The sequence below is a fragment of the Microcaecilia unicolor genome, chromosome 2 (genome assembly GCF_901765095.1).
Source record: "Microcaecilia unicolor chromosome 2, aMicUni1.1, whole genome shotgun sequence".
NCBI lineage: Eukaryota > Metazoa > Chordata > Amphibia > Gymnophiona > Siphonopidae > Microcaecilia > Microcaecilia unicolor.
In genome coordinates this window covers 363,501,206-363,518,867 of record NC_044032.1, presented here as the reverse complement: position 1 = coordinate 363,518,867, position 17,662 = coordinate 363,501,206, and the positions used below count along the sequence as shown (strand labels likewise).

Sequence of the window (17,662 nt, the reverse complement as noted above, 5' to 3'; positions counted from 1 at the left end):
GGATTGTCTTAAAGTTTCCTTTTAATATTCTCTGAGGAAAGGGGGAGTAGGAGGAGTAGGCTCTTGAACAACACTAGTAGGCGACGTAGATTAGGAACAATCTCTTTATTTAAATATACACTCGACTCAACACAGCCGTGTTTCGGCGCTACAGACACCTTCTTCAGGAGTCAATCAAAGAAGGATGGCATCTTGTGATATATAAATATACGAATATTAAGCTCAAGAGAATGAAAGCAAGGCTTCTGCTACAATTGTAATCCACTGCCGATGCAGGAATAAAAGCTCTATATTGAATGATATATAGCACATTGGAAGGATGTTTTAGTAAAAGAGCCCTTAAGTATTTACTTTCCCCTTTTTAAAAAGCACCAACTCCTTCCCCCTCCCTGCTACCCCCCTCACTGTTCCACTGTAATATGTTAAGAAGGTACTGAGAACTGGGTTAATTTTTTCAGCAGCTGACCTCACTGAATACTACTCCCCTCCCCCACCATGTGTGATGTCAGGGCTGGAGAGAATCCTGCTGAGTTGTGCACATTGCCATAGTGACCATCACTGAAGGGTGTAAGGACAACATAACCAGGTAACAACGCTAGGCCACGCACTCAGTACGCTACACTTGAAAAAGGAGCTTTCTTAAGGGCTCAAGGTCAGCTTAGTTACCATTCATGGTTACTCAAATTCCTAATCTGGTTAAAGGGCTCATCGATCAATACCTAAAACTTAAGGAACACTAGGAAGTCTGTATTTTCAATACAAAAACGAATAGACTTCACTGGGTCCCACAGATGGATTATTTCTGTTTCTTACAACACTGGCTTCCTTTTTTGGAATATAGTTTGGTCCATCCTGAGCTGATCTGTCAGCATTTTAAAAATAGTGTCCCTCCAGCCTCTTATCAAATAGGAGGCTACAGTCCTTTGAAAATTTAAACTCTTGTACCGGGAGTAAGTGTTGGAAAAGGAGATGGATTTAATATACTGCCTTCTGAGCTTACAAATCAAAGCAGTTTACACATTATATACAGGTACTTATTTGTATCTGGGGGTAATGGAGGGTTAAATGACTTGCCCAAAGTCACAAGGAGCTGCAATGAGAATTGAACCACTGGTTCTCAGGCCACTGCACTAAACCATTTAAATCAAAAGGATAATAAGATGAAAGGAAAACAATGGAGTTGCCATTTTATCATATGGTCATGATGAGAAGTTAGTGCAGTCTTTAATTCCTAACTGCCACCCAAAGAATTCTGCAGGAAAACACGGACTGGATTCTACCGGAATGTTAACAGAAAACCATAACAAGCAAGAGTGTCTTAGAAAACCCAGTGTAACCCAAGTGTCATTCTCTGTGCAATACAGTGGAAGGGGTGTTATAAAATTAAGGACGGGAATAATATCTGATAAAAAATGAAGCAAAATTGTAATTTCTGAAACTATTCCACTAAACCTAAAATTAATTACAACCAAATTGCATTCTAAAGGGCAAAAATATATTTCTCTGCATCTATGGCAAAATTCATTAAACAGCAGAGCTGTTTTGGTGGCTAATTGATAATGAACAGAGTAGTGTTTCAGAGAAATACCGATCTTTCATCCACATTTAAGAAAAAATCTCTGTTTGTAATCAGCAAATTAAGACATATCAGAATTAACTGTGATAATGTTAACATCGCAAGACATAAAATGAACTCTTGGTAATGTTTAGATCTAATTTTGCTAGGTTTCTGGGACTGCCACAGGATAAAGAATATGATGGTTTCCCAGAACAATGGATTCAGACCTTATAGAAGAGATTAAAAGTGACAAATGTGATACCATAGGAGGTTATGAATGTTGCTAGTTCAGCAAGCAACTATTTCAACCTCCTCTGCTAATTAGTAGAAGTCAGATGAGAATTATAAAATATATATAGCTAAATGGAAATGCCAATTGTAAGGATCATATATTATATTATAAGCTTTCTAGCAGAATCTTTATAGGGCTGATATTCAGCATGGTGTAGAATATACTATTAACAACAACAGTACCCCTGTTCTATATAAATTACAAAATCTTTATTAGTGAAAACAAACCAGTGCATTAAAATAATTACCAAATAGTATCCCTGCAACTCACTCACACTGCCATCCACACCAGACTTATACCCTGATCACATATGTAAATCCCACAAGAACATTGAACATAACCCTAAATTGCAGTTTCTTCAGTCTCTGTGTATGGATGGCAGTGTGAGTGAGTTGCAGGGATACTATTGGTAATTTCTTTAATTCACTGTTTGTTTCACTAATAAAGATTTTGTAATGTATATAGAACAGGAGTACTGTTTGTGTTAATGTTTTAGGTACCTCCTATTATATATATATCCCCTATTAGGATTAGGTAGAATATACTATGCCAAACTTGTACTGTTATTTGAATATTTTTACTGCTGCGCAATTGTCTGTGACTTATTTGTGCTGTACACCAACTTGAGTGAATTTCTTCAAAAAGGCGGTAAAGAAATCCTAATACATACATAAATAAAATGGTTTAAGCTGGCAGAAGAGGTTCCTGTCTGCTAAATTACACTCCGCATCCTGGCTGCCAATATTCAGAGCCCTTAACTGGGCAGTACTGCTGAATATTGGCTCTGAGTGCCATGGAACTGCTATTTAGTGCCAGAGGAGTCTGTGGGAGGACTCAGGGAGAAGCCAGCAGTTAGGTGTGGCTATCCTATATTGCCTGGTGAGCTATGTGGTGACGACACCGGCATAAACTTCTGGGTAGAGGCTGACCAAATTTAGATTTCAGCCTGAAAACTGCTTTCAGCTTTTGTTTTGGCCAAAAATGCCAGTGAATTTTCAGCTGAAACTACATCTTTTTCCGCTCTGTCCTCGTGGCTCTCCCCTCAACCCTCAGACCCAACCATAGGCCACTCTGGGCCTACATTTACTGCCCTGGTGGTGAGTTCAGGCAGAAGTGATCTCAGTTGCTCCTGCCATATCCTATGTCCACAGTCAAAATGGCTGCTGTGACTACAGCAGCAGTCTTGTGCGATTGCCTCTGGGAGGTTGCAGCAGCCATTTTGACTGGAACACAGGATAGGCGGAGACCGACTGGGTTGCTCCAGTCCCAACTTGCCACTAGACTACCAGGGTAGTAAGGTAGGTGTGGGAGAAAGGGGGCATGGAAGAAGGAAGTGGGAGTGTTGGCAGCAGAAGGGAGAGGGAGAGAAAGGGGGGCTTTTCCAGTCTAAGGCTGGACCAGTTTCAGTTGAAATTCAGCAGGCAAATTTCAACTGCAGATTCAGTTTCAGCCAAAAAAAAAAACAAAACCAACGATTGTCCATCCTGTATTCCTCTGTCAGCTGCGACCAGGCCCACTGCAATGTTGAATAATTGACTCCATTAATTCTCCTTTGAGTAATATCATGGCTTCCAAGATTATATATTCCTTGACATAGCAAGAGTAACAAATCTGTTGCAGAAAATGTGCAACTCTAAGGTTCCTCCTTAAATCAAGGCTGATGCTGTCATAGTATCCAACAAAACTGCAAGCAGAACTTGAAAGAAAATTATATTATTCAAAAATTATAACGATACTTTATTTTATTTCAGTTTAGTAATCTGTGGAGATGGCATCAGAGGACACTTTTAACATCTCTTATTTAAAGATCGGGGTCAATTCCCTTCAGTATCTTTTGGAGCAATACTGCAGTGGGGGTAAACAAGTTTGCCTTTTTACAGTAAGATCTGTATAAGAATGGACACACTGAAGGGCAGACAGAAAAGAAAGGAGCTATGAAAGCCAAATGTGGATAAGTCTTTGTACAAAAAAGATGGAAGAAAGTCTCCTTTCTGGTGGAGGGGAAGGTTCAGAAGGAATCCCATAGGACTCATCAGAAAAGTACCTGGGATCCTCCTTTCCTCCACGAACGCTCACTTCAGTCTCGGACAAGACATCTCTCAGAGCAGTCCGAAACTGAGCATGCCCTCGACGCCGAGGAACGACGACCCTCGATGGCGGTGCCAAGAAGTCAACAGCCCGCCTGGACTCCAGTGAAGCTTCCTTCACCGACGTGAAGGGGAGTTGACCTGGGAGCAGCTGACACCGATGACGCAGGTGGCACCGAAGTCGGGGACCTCACCAAAGGAGAAGGGCCAGATATTGCTGCAGCAGGACGGTACGGAAGGCGCAGCACCAGACACCGAAGCAGACTGACGCATCAACCCTTCCAGAAGCTCTGGAAGCAAGGCCCCTGATGCACTCGAGAGCCGCCGTCAGACACATGCTGCGGGGTCGGTAAGGCGCTCGGGAGCAGGTACCGGGCTGATAGACCGACGCATCGGCACCTCTGAATACAGGGAGAGCGATCTTCTCAGTGCCGACGCTTCTTGGGTGCCGAATCCCTCAATGTCCTGTGCTCCCGGCACCGTGTCGAAGCAGAACAATGACGGTGCTTCTTCGCCTTCGCTTGACGCCCGTCATTGAGACTCCTCGAGAATCCTCGCGTCTCCTTGGGGCCGGGTCCGACGGTCGGTCCCGGGAGGCCTGCATAACAGGAGGCCTCGAGACAGGTGGAGACCCACTCGATGCCTCACTGCTCCCAACACGAGTTGGTCGTTCCGCAGCCATTACCTTCGCTCCCGATGTGGATGCATCCCTCGATGTCGACGTCAAAGGACCAGACTGAGTCCCAAAAGCTTCTCTCGCTGGGCCTCTCGAGACGCTTGGGTCCGTTTCTTCATGCGATGACACAGACTGCAAGCGGCTGGGCTATGGTCGGGCCCAAGGCACTGGATACACCAAGCGTGGGTATCGGTACCCGAGATGGTCTGGTTGCACCAAGTACAACGTTTGAAGCTGGGTGTCTTCGATGACATGGAAGAAAAAACAGCTTCGGCGAAATCAAAAGACGCGATTGTGCCTCGGAAAGAAGAAGGCACAAAGAAAAAAGGGTGAGAAACCGACCGAGCGCCTAAAAGACGGCAGCTTCGAACATGAAAGAAAACCTTACAAACAAGGTCTAAAAACTAAGGACAAATACGGAAAGTAGCAGATTTGGGGGGGGGGGTGGGGACCAAAAGAAATTGACGAAATTGTCGAAAGCCTATTCCTGGGCCAAAAATAAAGAGACGAACTGAATGTACGCTGTGTCTCCGCCTGCGGACAGAAAAAACTGAGCGGGCACGCTCACACGACGGGCAGGAAGTCGTCCGCGCATCGCAACAGAAGGCTCTGGCAAAACGTTTTGATTTTTGCTCTGGAAAAAATTTGCCATTCCCTAGGCTGCCGTGGATGCCGACCCACATGTAAGAAGAAGCCAGCCTGCTTGTCCTTGGAGACATAAGAGGCATGCATATTCATTGTGGTCTCCTGAAACCCTGACTGGCTAGGTGTGGTCATAGGGACTGGGTTGAGAACCCCTGGTTTAAAAACAAAACTTTCAACTTGTTCCCCAGTCTACAAAAGCATAAGCCACAGAACTCATATGTTAGTACCACAGAAAGCAAACAAGGGTTCAACCATAAAACAGAGTGTATATATATATACACATGTATCTTCCAAGTTTTGCCTCTCCAGCAATACTTTCCATTGTATAAATCAAACTACACACTACCAAAGCTAAAGTGTTTTCATATAGCCAACTGGATCCTTGTCCTGGTGTACACATGAAATCTTAAAAGGGCTGGGGGGGGGGGGGGGGGGGAGATGGAAACCACCTATAGGCCAAATGTACTAAAGTGTTTATGGTACTTTGCATTTCAACATGACCAGATTCTACTTATTGCTCTTCTAAATCAAAAGATGTTCCATGGGATTAGATGAGTGGCTTCCAAACTGATTAGGTGAGGCTTCTGCTCTTGATGTAGTGTCACCTTCTACAGAAAAACAGCAGCAGCTCTGGACTACTGCAGGAGCCACACCCATATCTTAAGAGTTGGCAGCAGGAGGTGAAAGATAGAAGGGGGGGGGGGGAAGAGTGCAGGGATAGTAGATAGAAGAAGAAAAGGTGGTCACTGAGCTGATCTTGTAGATAAGATAATGATGGAAATCAACAGACAAGTTCCAGTTTTTGTGGTTGTAGGTAAACGTCAATAAGCAGGGACCTTTGTAGAAAAGAAAGTTTGAATGTCACTGTTTTACATCACAAGTGATTAGAGCAATTTTCAATTTGCTGTGCTGGCTTATGATTTTTTTTTTTTTCAATTTTAAGATTTTTATTCAACACTTCAAACACCAACAATGTGTACAATACAGTTAGTAGCAGCCTCTAGGCCGCAAGCTCTCATAAACTACTCAAATTCCTCTATAAAGCTTATCTAACATTGTATTATTGTATTCCCAACTCCCTTATCCCCCCTCCTCCCTTCCCTCCCCCTCCCTCCATTTTCCCTTTCATGGCTGTTCCCCCTGTGTTTCATTAACATTGTTCCATATCCGCTCTAAATTTGTCCATTCTTTCGCATCAGGTCCTTCTGTCAATTTCTCCAGGTCCAATATGACCCTGAGTCTCAGTTTCCAGTCCAAGATGGTGGGCCCTACTCGTTGCTTCCAATGAGCTGCTATTTCCAACTTGGCTGCTAGACAGTCTCTTGAGTTGCCTCTGCCATTTCTGGCCTCTTTATTCCCCCATCCCAGCAAACACCACTTTGGTTCCAGCAAAAACTGAGTGTCCAGAATCAATGTCAATTGAGCAGCAACTTCCACCCAAAAAGATTGGATGGTGGAACAGGCCCACCACACATGCATAAAAGTTTCTATTTCTTCTTCACATCTCCAGCACTGGTCAGATGCGCTGGGGTACATACGCCTCACTCTGTCTGGCGTGTAGTACCACCTACTTAAAACTTTGTAAGCATTTTCCTTTATTAATACACACAGAGGCTTTTTTAACTTCCAAACTCATTTCAATCTGTAAGTCCCGTTCCCATGCTTTCATGTATGGCAACTTAATCAATGTTTCTCCTCTAAGATACCAATAGAGTTTGGAGATGCCCCTTCTCCCGCTCTTTAAAGTTTCCCAGATATATTCCAGCTTTTCACTTTCTCTCGAATCTTTCTGTGTCCACCCTGTCTCCCCATGTAGTGCTTAATTTGTATGTATGCATAGTAATTCGTCTCAGGGAGGTTATACTTCCTCTGCAGCTTCCCAAATTCTCTCAATTTCCCATCCGACAGAAATCTATGAATGTCTGCAAGCCTTTTCTGTGCCACTCTCGGAACGTTTTTCCCTCTTGTCCCGCTTCATGTATAATATGCGCTAAAGTAGTTTTCACCCCCCCCCCCTCTTAAATTTACATTTCAAAGAGTCCCATAATTTCTCCAAGTGAACTATGAAAGGACTGGCATTCACTCGTTTAGGAGTGACATTAAACTAGACCCCAGAGGCCCCTCTCTAGATTACATTGTGGTCAAGTGTTGTTCTAGGACTGCCACCTGTGACCCCCGTCCCTTGCTCCATTCTGCCACCTGCTTTAATTGTGCTGCTTGGTAGTACCAAATGATGCGGTAGCCCGCCCTCCTTCTTCTACTCCGACCCATGATTCGCTTCGACAACCTAGCCCTTCTTCTCCCCAGGGAAATTGAGATATGTCTGTATTTTCTTCAGCGCCCCTACTGGAACGCCCATCAGCAGTGTTTGAGAAGAGAAACAACAGTCGAGGAACCAAATTCATCTTTACCACTGCTATTCTACCCACCAGGATAACAGACCATGTTTCCATCTGCTCATATCCTTCCTAAGTTCTCTAAACAACGGTTCATAATTTAACCCATATAGCTGATCCAGGACCCGGGGAACTTGTATACCCAGATATCTGAAACTAGCCCTTGTTCTTTGAATGAGAAATTTTGTAGCACACCCTAGAAATCCGCTGTGGGCCCCATTATTCCCATAACCTCCGACTTGTCATAGTTAACTATAAAGCCGGACATCCCAACAAATATTCTAAGCTCTCTGCAAATATGTGCTAAAGTCTCCTCTGGTTGGCGCACATAAAAAAAAGTACATCATCCGCGAACATTGCTATTTTATGTTCCCTTCCTCCTATGCTGAGCCCCTTTATGTGTGGAGTTGCTCTTATCTTTTGCGCCAACGGTTCAATTGCCATAGCAAACAAAAAGGGTGAGAGTGGACAGCCTTGCTGTGTGCCTCTCTGTATCTTGACCAGGTCCGAATACCCCCCATTGACTTTTATCCAAGCCACCGGTGCCTCATATAACCCCTTGAGCCATGTTAAAATTCCTGGACCAAACCCCATTGACTAACACTTCCCATAAATAGTTCCACTCCACACGGTCAAAGGCTTTCTCTGCATCTGTTGTTAACAGCACAAATGCCTCCCCCCGGTGTTGGGCCTCCCAAATAATATTCAATGTCCTCCTGATGTTATCAGCTACTTGTCGCTTGGGGATAAAGCCGGCTTGGTCCTCATGTAGGGCTTATGATTTTTATTAATTGCATGCTTGTTTTCTCATATTATGACATGAGAAGAAAAAAAAAGTATACATGGCTATGTATGTAATCTTTGTTTGAACATTTACCATATTAGAAGGGACATCACTAGCCATAACAAGAGTTGTTACTACCATGTCCTGCTTAGGCAGCCCTGTAACAAAAATTCCCTTACTGTGTGGGAAGCACCCCACACACACAAACTGATGAAGTTATCCAACATCTGCTCTAGCTCTCCACAGAATTGAAAATTCATACCTGTATTTGTACGATTTAAAATCACAGCTCCATGGTGCAGGAGACTAATCTGGAAGAGCATAGGGCAGGTCTTGGTTCTTTGGTGAACAAAGAATCTGAATAAGTGATTTACTGGACACTAGCACCAGCTGTCAATACTGCTCTAGAAGCATAGACAGGCCCAGCAATAGCTTCTTTCCTGTTCTACCTACAGCCCATAAGATTATTTGCCATTTCAAAAGAACTTTCCAGCTCCTTGCAAAGATTGTAACATTTGGAGATGTATACCTATCATCTGATTAGAACCCTCCCTGTTATGTGCCAACCAGATCTTCCACAGAACCTTCTTTAAAATAACAGGGGTGCTCTATTACTGCTTTTTTTCCAACTGTGTGTCGCCTCAGGCTTTTTTTTTTTTTTTTACTCCTGTTCCCTGCAGTTACTTTGTCAAGAGAAAATAACATCCGCTGACATGGCCTCCCTTGACTCCTGGAAGAATGAGACCTTGGCCCTGTATGAACATCTGAGCTTTGAGGCACAAAAGATCTACCCCTTCCATGATGGTTGGAGCACAGCCTGCTTCGTCATCCTACTTTCTTCATCACAGCTGTGGTGTCGCTCATGCTCTTGGCCTTCCTCTACGAGGTGTTCGACTGCTGCTGCTGCACCAAAGAACTGTATGTCAAAGACATGGACAGCCACTCCAACCCTGTGAGGGTTCTGCTTTCCACTGTGAAGCAAAGTAAAGACACAGAGGTGGTGTAGCAAACTGCTACACTTGGCTAGAAAGATTGTCCAAGAGTACCAACATGAAAAGGAAGAGGACATGAGCTTTGCACATGGACACTTAAGCATTGGAAAGTTACTAATTTGCTTGTGATGATCCTGACTAAAATGGCAAAGAAAGGATTATACTGCCCATTTCTGAAAATTTTCACTAGGGGTCATATCAATGGTGACTATCAGACACCATTCTAACTAAGGGCCCCTTTTACTAAGTAGCAGTAAGACCAACGCGGGCTTACCACTTGCTAAACAGGAAGTACCACCAGGCTACCACAGCAGCCCAGTGGTACTTCCCACCCCTAGCGCACCATCATATCCGGTGCTACAAAAACATTAATTTTGTAGCGCCAGGGTGTACCCGGCGGTAACTGAGCAGTGCCGCACGCTGCCCGGTTACCGCCGGATTAGTGCGGGAGTCCTTACTGCCACCTCAATTGGTGGAGGTAAGGGCTCCCCCCACCCCCCCCAGAAAAAAATCACCGTGCAAGTGCTTTACTTGCCGCACGGCCATTTCCTGCAGGAAGACAGACTTCCATTTTACCCGCTGCGGTAAAAGGGGCCTCGGCGAATGTCACCAGCGCAGGTCCCCTTTTGCCACAGCTTGGTAAAAGGGGCCCTAATTTTGTTCTATTTGCTTTATGGTTAGGGGATATGTTCTTCTCTGCACCGAGTCACAAAATAGACCATTTCCTTACTCAGCTAAAGCATTAGTGTTGCACATAACCATGCTAGCATATTACAGTCTGCTCGCACTTGTTTCAATCTATCACAGACCAGGATGCTGGAAAGGATTAGTTAAAGCATAAAATGTTTCCTTAAAAAGCCAGAAGTCTCCCTAAATTTTTAAGACTCTGTACTCTGAACCCTTTTCTTTTTAAAAAAGGGAAGCTCAAGGAATCAGGAACACTAGAATATAATTTAAGAGGCACACTAGTTTAAAAGCTTTTGCTCCTCTTTGCTTCCAGCTGAATTTACATTGTAACAGGAGGAACATTGTATTGAACAGAAGTAATGCTACCAAATGTTTTCAGTGTAATAGCTTCATCCCAATTTTAATGTTGCTTAGTGCGTTTATGGTGGCAAACATGTCAATTTTATGATGTAGCCATCTGTGCTACTGATGTCTCAAGTGTATGCACAAATGCAAGTGGGCTGATTTCTACCCCAGCAAAATCTCTGCCTCCCCCCACCCAGCTCAGACCTCCTTTCCTGATCCTCTCCATGCCCAGGTCAAGAGGAGCAGGCACAGAGTGAAGTGTGTCAGACCTGACTGCTGCTCTGCCAGTGTGGTGTTAAGTTTACCTCAAGACCAGCAACACAAGTCTACACTCAGAACCAAACTGGTGTACAAGAGAATAAAAAAAAAAATAAAAAAGACGTAAGGGCAGGAAGAATCTTCAAAAGGGGAGAAGAATGAATTTTCATTGAGATACAAAATCTAGAAAAGTGACAGGAAATATATGATTAGAAAAATAAAGCACACCAATACAGCAATACTGCAACTAATCCAGATCATGATGAGAAAATAAACAAAGATTTTTAAAAGCTCAATTTTGAGGATTAGCTCAAAACAAGATGGTTGGAAAAAAAATTTCTTACAACCCACTTATACATAGGTCCATCCACAACAGGAAATCAGGAAACCTTTTCAGAAAAGACATTCTCTAACTGAATAGGGTGGGTGACTAGGCATTTACAGGAAAATCAAAAGAAAAATAAAGGTACTTAGAGCTAACATTCTAGGCTTCAACTCTAGACATTCTTTCCTATGTAATTGAGTAGGTGTGGCCACATTTTAAAGCCACGTTAATTTTCTGGTCAAAAATATGATTAGAAAAAAAAATGTGTTTCAAAACATTCTGTATCTCAGAAAGTAGTTCAACTAGCAAGTAGCACAAGTTGAAATATTTTCCTGAGAAGACTCGAGAAGTGCTAAACTATCTACTGAAGCAATATGGTCCACTTCTTCACCCTCACCTACTCTAATCCTCCTAAGTAAATACAAGGGTTATAGATTTGATATACTACCTTTCTGTGGTACAACCAAAGCAATTTACATTTATTTTCTCCATCCCTAGTGGGCGCACAATCTACACAGCCCTTTTACCAAGCTGCGTTAAGCTTAAAATGGCTTACTGCACGACGCTCAGGCATCCCACACTAAGTTGCAAACTGGGCATGCTAAAAAAAATTTTGTTGAAGGGGGGCATGTTTAGGGAGGGGGCGGAGAGTAGGTGTTCCTGCGCTACTCAGCGCAGCTACATTACTGTGTGCTATCTGGTAAGCAAAGGCTTAGTGCATGAGCCTTACACCTACAAAATAGGTGTACGTACACACACACTCATTTTAATGGTCATGCACTATGTGTTCAATTCTGGTTGCCGCATCTCAAGAAAGATATAGTAGAATTGGAAAAGGTGCAGCGAAGGGCGACTAAAACGATAGCGTAGATGGGACGACTTCCCTATGAAGAAAGATTAAGGAGGCTAGGGCTATTCAGCTTGGAGAAGAGACGGCTAAGGGGAGACATGATAGAGGTATATAAAATAATGAGTGGAGTGGAACAGGTGGATGTGAAGCGTCTGTTCACACTTTCCAAAAATACTAGGACTAGGGGGCATGCGATGAAACTACAGTGTAGTAAATTTAAAACAAATCGGAGAAAATTTTCTTCACCCAATGTATAATTAAACTCTGGAATTCGTTGCCGGAGAAAGTGGTGAAGGCGGTTAGCTTAGCAGAGTTTAAAAAGGGGTTGGACGGTTTCCTAAAGGACAAGTCCATAAACCGCTACTAAATGGACTTGGGAAAAATCCACAATTCCAGGAATAACATGTATAGAATGTTTGTACGTTTGGGAAGCTTGCAGGTGCCTTGGCCTGGATTGGCCACTGTTGTGGACAGGATGCTGGGCTCGATGGACCCTTGGTCTTTTCCCAGTATGGCATTACTTATGCACTAATGCCAACATTAGCACACGGCCATTAATACAAAAATTGGAAAATCGGTCATTTTATTGCTGTGGTAAAAATGGCCTTAGATCTCAGGTAACACACACGAATGCATGCTAAGGCCACTTTTTTTTTTTTTTTAATTGCAGCTTAGTAAAAGGACCTTTAAGTGTTTGTTCCTGGGCCAATGGAGGGTTAAGTGACTTGGCCAGGATCACAAGGAGCCACAGTGGGATTTAAGTCCAGTTCACCAGGTTCTCAGCCCACTACACTAACCTCTCTACACATAATAGATGTTGAATCACAGATAACGCATTTGCTTGGGAATACATCACACTTCTAGATTTCCTAAATAATCCCAAGGGGGTCAAACAACAAGTCAGAGAAAAACTGAATAATCTTAAACTCCTTGCATTAAATGATAGCTTACTGGTCCATAATCAACCTTTCACACTAGAGGCAACCATTGACTGTATTGTAGCCAAACCAGTCAATTGTTCACCCTGCTTAATCAGTTTCGATACAGTCTCCTGGGGGGGGGGGGGGGGGGGTTGGGGAGGAAATCATTTAATTGAGTTAATGTCCCTTTCAATGAGGCCTTATTCCTAGGTATAAATCATCCAAATACCCTTCAGAAATCCTCCTTCCCTGAGAAATTGTCTTATGTTGGGAAGGATCAAGTAATCACGGAAGAGGCTGAACCACCTCAGAAGAGGATATTAGCAAATTCCTCTTCTTAGGGCAACATGCTCAGAGGCAAACTCTTGCCGGGGAAATCAGAAGTTACTAGTTGACCAATACAAGATAATTAATCTCTGGCTCCTTGGACAGTAACAGCAGGATGGGGGAGAGAGGGTCCTTCCACCAAAACATAAGACTACTTTGGTGGGAGAGGAAGTACTTACGGAGCAGAAACATTTCTTTACACAGGTTGATCCACTGGACCTCTCATAGAGCTTAAACCCATACTCCAGCACAATGCCCTTTCATTTTCCCCTTCCCCTTCCCCATAATAAAAAGAACAATTGAAGATAATCTCATAGTCCTCAGGTACTTTGAATGGACATTCCTGTTTAGCCATACCACTTTGGGCACATGCCCATGTCCCCATTCCACTGTAGGGCCTCTGCGCCCTTAAAGCCAGTGCACTCTGAAAACAACCCATGGATCAGCTTGGTAAACCATCTCTTGCAGTCAAAGCTAAACACATGGCCATGTTGGAGCTCTCTTCACAGGCAGGCTGTCTCTCCACTCCCCAATAAGAAAGGAAATGAACACATTTCAGGCTGTCATGCAATTCTAAACTTGTTTTCAATCCATTTCTTGGCAGTTCCTAGCCAGAAACAAAAAGACAAAAACAAAGAGCCCCAGCACAACTTCAGCTGGATATTAAAGACTTAAAACAATGAACACCCCAGAACAGTCAGTGAAGCGGCAGGGACAGAAAAGCATAAGAAGTCCATTTTAATTCTTTTACCTCAATACCCTGAAAATAAGAGATCCTGATTCATATGATAAACCCTTTGATAATCATTTATAATGTGCTCTTAATGTAAAAAAAAAAAGGTTCTACTAGAAATAAGAAAAAATTATTTTCTAAACCTGTTTGCAACACTGGACACTTCTGATTTCACCAGAGTTTTTATATCTTGTAAGTATGTGAAGCAACAAGCACAGATAGATTGTTAATACTGGTCTATGAATGGCAGGCAGCCAGACAGCCAGGGCTGGCATAATTAATAGACTAGACCAGGCAGTCACCTAGGGCAGCAGCTTCTTGAAGACAGCAAAGAGCAGCTACAGTCAAAGCAAGACACCACGCATGCTCAAAGAATCAGCAGCATATATTTTAACCTGCATTTTTATAGTATGTTTGTGTAATTATCATGATTGTTGAGTTTAATTATCAAATCATGGGGGGGGGGGGGGGGAAGAGGGAGGATGGCTGCAGGCTAGGGGTCTGAAAGTTAATTCAGTGGAGGTGAAAGGTTGAAAATTTGTCTAGGGTGCCCACCACCCTTGGGCCAGCTCTGCAGACAGACCAAAAATGATACACTCTTGATGGCTATTCAGCAAAGCCATTCTATCAGATACACTGCATCCCATGGTTTATCATGCACAGATCACAGAGGTCCTGTAATACGTTACTAAAAGATCCTCCTTTCAGCTATGAAGAGTTCTGCTACCACAATCTGAGGAGCATTTTACTATGGCATTCATTCAAACACAGATTTAAATGTAGACGAGGAATTTTACACTGAGCAAAAGGGATTATTATAAATACGGTGAGCTCTGAATGAAGCACACCACCTGACATTCCTTAATGCAAACATAAATGTATCCATGAGGAGGATAACAAGGCAGCAATACCTGGCATCATCTCTGTGTTTTAACTGCTCTAAAATGATTTGGTCCTATGACATTACAGAAATGAAATAAGACTTCAGGGTAATCAGCAAAGGGTTCCTGAAGCTGTACGGACTTCTACCTGCATTAAACCCTGATTTAAAAGCCATAGATTCTTTTTCAGCCCTTCAAGACATTGTAATTTATACATACAGACCCAATTAACTGAAGTTTTTTTTTTTTTTTTGCCAGAAGCTGCTAAATAGCACGTTACCTCAGAAACTGGTCCACTGAGCATATAAAAAGGACCTGTGATGCAAAGCAAATTATACAAAGGGCCAAATGTAGTACACTTTTTTCCTGTGCACATAAACGTGGAAAAAAAAAACATTTAGAAAAGGACAGCAAGCAAGAAGTGGAGAGAGCAAGGGGGGGGGGGGGGGGGCAGAATACGTGAATTCCGACATTTGAAATAGGGCTGTACCGAATATTCATAGTCTATTCGTATCTGACCGAATAGAGATTTAAATTTGAATACAAATAATCCAGGTTTCTACTGTTCTAAACCTACAGATATAAACATGATCTTTGATTTCACATTGCTTCTTTTACTATTTATGGTAAAGTTCAATGCGCATTATTATTGGCTGAATAATATTTTTCATTATTTGTACTCAGCCGAACAGGCTCATTGATCAAACCCAATAATGGGTAAAGAAAGCTTGTACAAGTTTTACCACACCAATGGTACCCAGCCCTCTTCTGGAGGCATTCTTATTTGGTTATTCAGGATCATCACAAAGAATATGCATTTGGTAGGTCAACATTCACTGGTGGTCTCTGCAAATCACTGTGGTAAGTGTGAATACCTAACTAAGGGGGGTGGGGAAGTTATCAATGTGGGCACCATTAAGTTGTGTTATTTTACCGTTAATCCCAGTTATTAGTAACTAGGTCTCACTGCATAAAATGGTACAAGTTAGTGGTAAAACAACATGTCTTAACAGTGGCCCACATTGATAAATACACCCCTAAGAGGGCTGGGAAACAACGTTGAACTACACTATATGGTTTACACTCTTTCCACGGTTTTTACCACTACTAGAAAATTTGTCCTAGTAACAAAAAGCCTTGGGGCCTCAGCCTGGTTTCTTTACTCTCATCTTTGGTTAAAGAGATGCCTGGAGTTCAACCAACTATGCATCCATTAATCAGTGGTATGTTGTTTTGAGATTAATAGCAGCATATTAAATCTTTTAAAACATATACATACATTACACAAATAAAGAGTGCCCACCCCAAAATACAAACAAAAAAAGCTAAATTTCAAATATGGTTGTGAAGATAGGAATGTTGTGCTAAACCTCAGATCACCTGCTCAGGATAAATACCATGGGTTTCCTACTCAGATAAACTTTACTATAAAAGTTTCTGGAATAATTACAAGGCAGCACTGGGTGCCACACTGTGTGACTCAGAGCTGTTAAGCTGGTCCACAGGAAAGTGCAAAAAAACCAGGACAAAAAACCACAACTGATCACATGCTCAAGAAGGTGAGGCAATCAACAAAATAAAATAAAGATAAAATGCTCATATTTCTCTGCCCCATCCACTCTCTCAGTGTACTGAATTAAAGTCCAGTTCCACCAAATGAAAACATATTGTCTGTTTTATCTATGTATTAAAGAGGACATGTGATGAAAGCAATCCACTGACTAAGGGGTCCTTTTACTAAGGTGTGCTGAAAAATGGCTTGCGGTAGTGTAGGCGCGGGTTTTGAGCGCGCGCCAATCCATTTTTCAGCGCACCTGTAAAAAAAAAAAAAAAAAGGCCTTTTAAAAATTTTTTGCCGAAAATGGATGTGCGGCAAAATCAAAATTGCCGCACGCCCATTTTGGGTCTGAGACCTTACCACCAGGCATTGACCTAGCGATAAACACTCACATGGTAACCGGGTGGTAATGACCTAGGCACGTCCAGTGCCACTTAACACGCATACGAAAATATAACTCCATTTTGGAAGGCATAAACGCTTACGTGGCTTAGTAAAAAGGTCCCTAACAGACAGGTGCTTGTGTGACAGGACACCAGCAAACCTTCATAAGTCAGCATAGCAAGAGCGTGGTTGTAAAAACAGAAGAAACACAAAAGCAAAGGTGACAAAGAGGAGTCCCAACAGATGAAACCTGATGTAAAATGCTTTATTATGTTAATGAAAAGATTTGACTCTACAAATTCATGTTTCGGCCACAGGCCTTCATCAGGAGTCTAAAATCCAAAAAAATAAATAAATGAACATGCTTATAACAATGAAATGAACATATAAAATACATTGCATATACTCTACATACACAAAATGTAAATATGTAATACAAATAATTCTAATACAAACAAAAAATTAAATATAATATACGAACATTCATAAAAACATGTAAAGATCAATGAGTACTAAGAAGTACAGATAAATACAGAAGAAACATTTGAATATAAAATGTGAACTAAATGTGTATGGAATATTAAAAAATGGGAATAGTGCTCAGTGATCACATATAAAACCTGCAAAAATGGAATATAACTAAACAATACATTATATGGTGAAAGTTACAAGACATTTATCTTTGAAAAAACGTGTATTGCATGAATGGTATAGTGGTTGTGTTGATGTGTGAAAGGCAAAAAAAGGATATTATCTATCAAACACAACTAAGAGGATACTAACCATAAATTTAAACCAAAGTGAATGAATATTTTATGCAACAGGCTAAAAAGAAACGCTGAAAAAAAAAAGGAGTGACCAGAAAATGTTCAGCTGAATAATATTAAAAAGATGAGTGATTTAAATATCTAATATAATAAAACGCACCCTCAACGTTCTGAGGACAACGTTCTGAAGCCATCTG

At 42.1% G+C, this 17,662-nt stretch overlaps 2 protein-coding genes across 5 annotated transcripts in view; one reads left to right on the top strand and one right to left on the bottom strand.

The window, feature by feature from the left end:
- SMIM18 (small integral membrane protein 18) overlaps nt 1–9,444 on the top strand; it is a 29,783-nt gene extending 20,339 nt beyond the window's left edge. Inside the window, 2 exon segments of the mRNA XM_030194520.1 lie at nt 9,119–9,272; nt 9,275–9,444. Coding sequence (XP_030050380.1) covers nt 9,152–9,272; nt 9,275–9,444 — 291 coding nt within the window. The 5' untranslated portion in view covers nt 9,119–9,151.
- Nucleotides 1–17,662, bottom strand: part of GTF2E2 (general transcription factor IIE subunit 2) — a 143,810-nt gene that overhangs the window by 108,731 nt on the left and 17,417 nt on the right. The window lies entirely within an intron of this gene.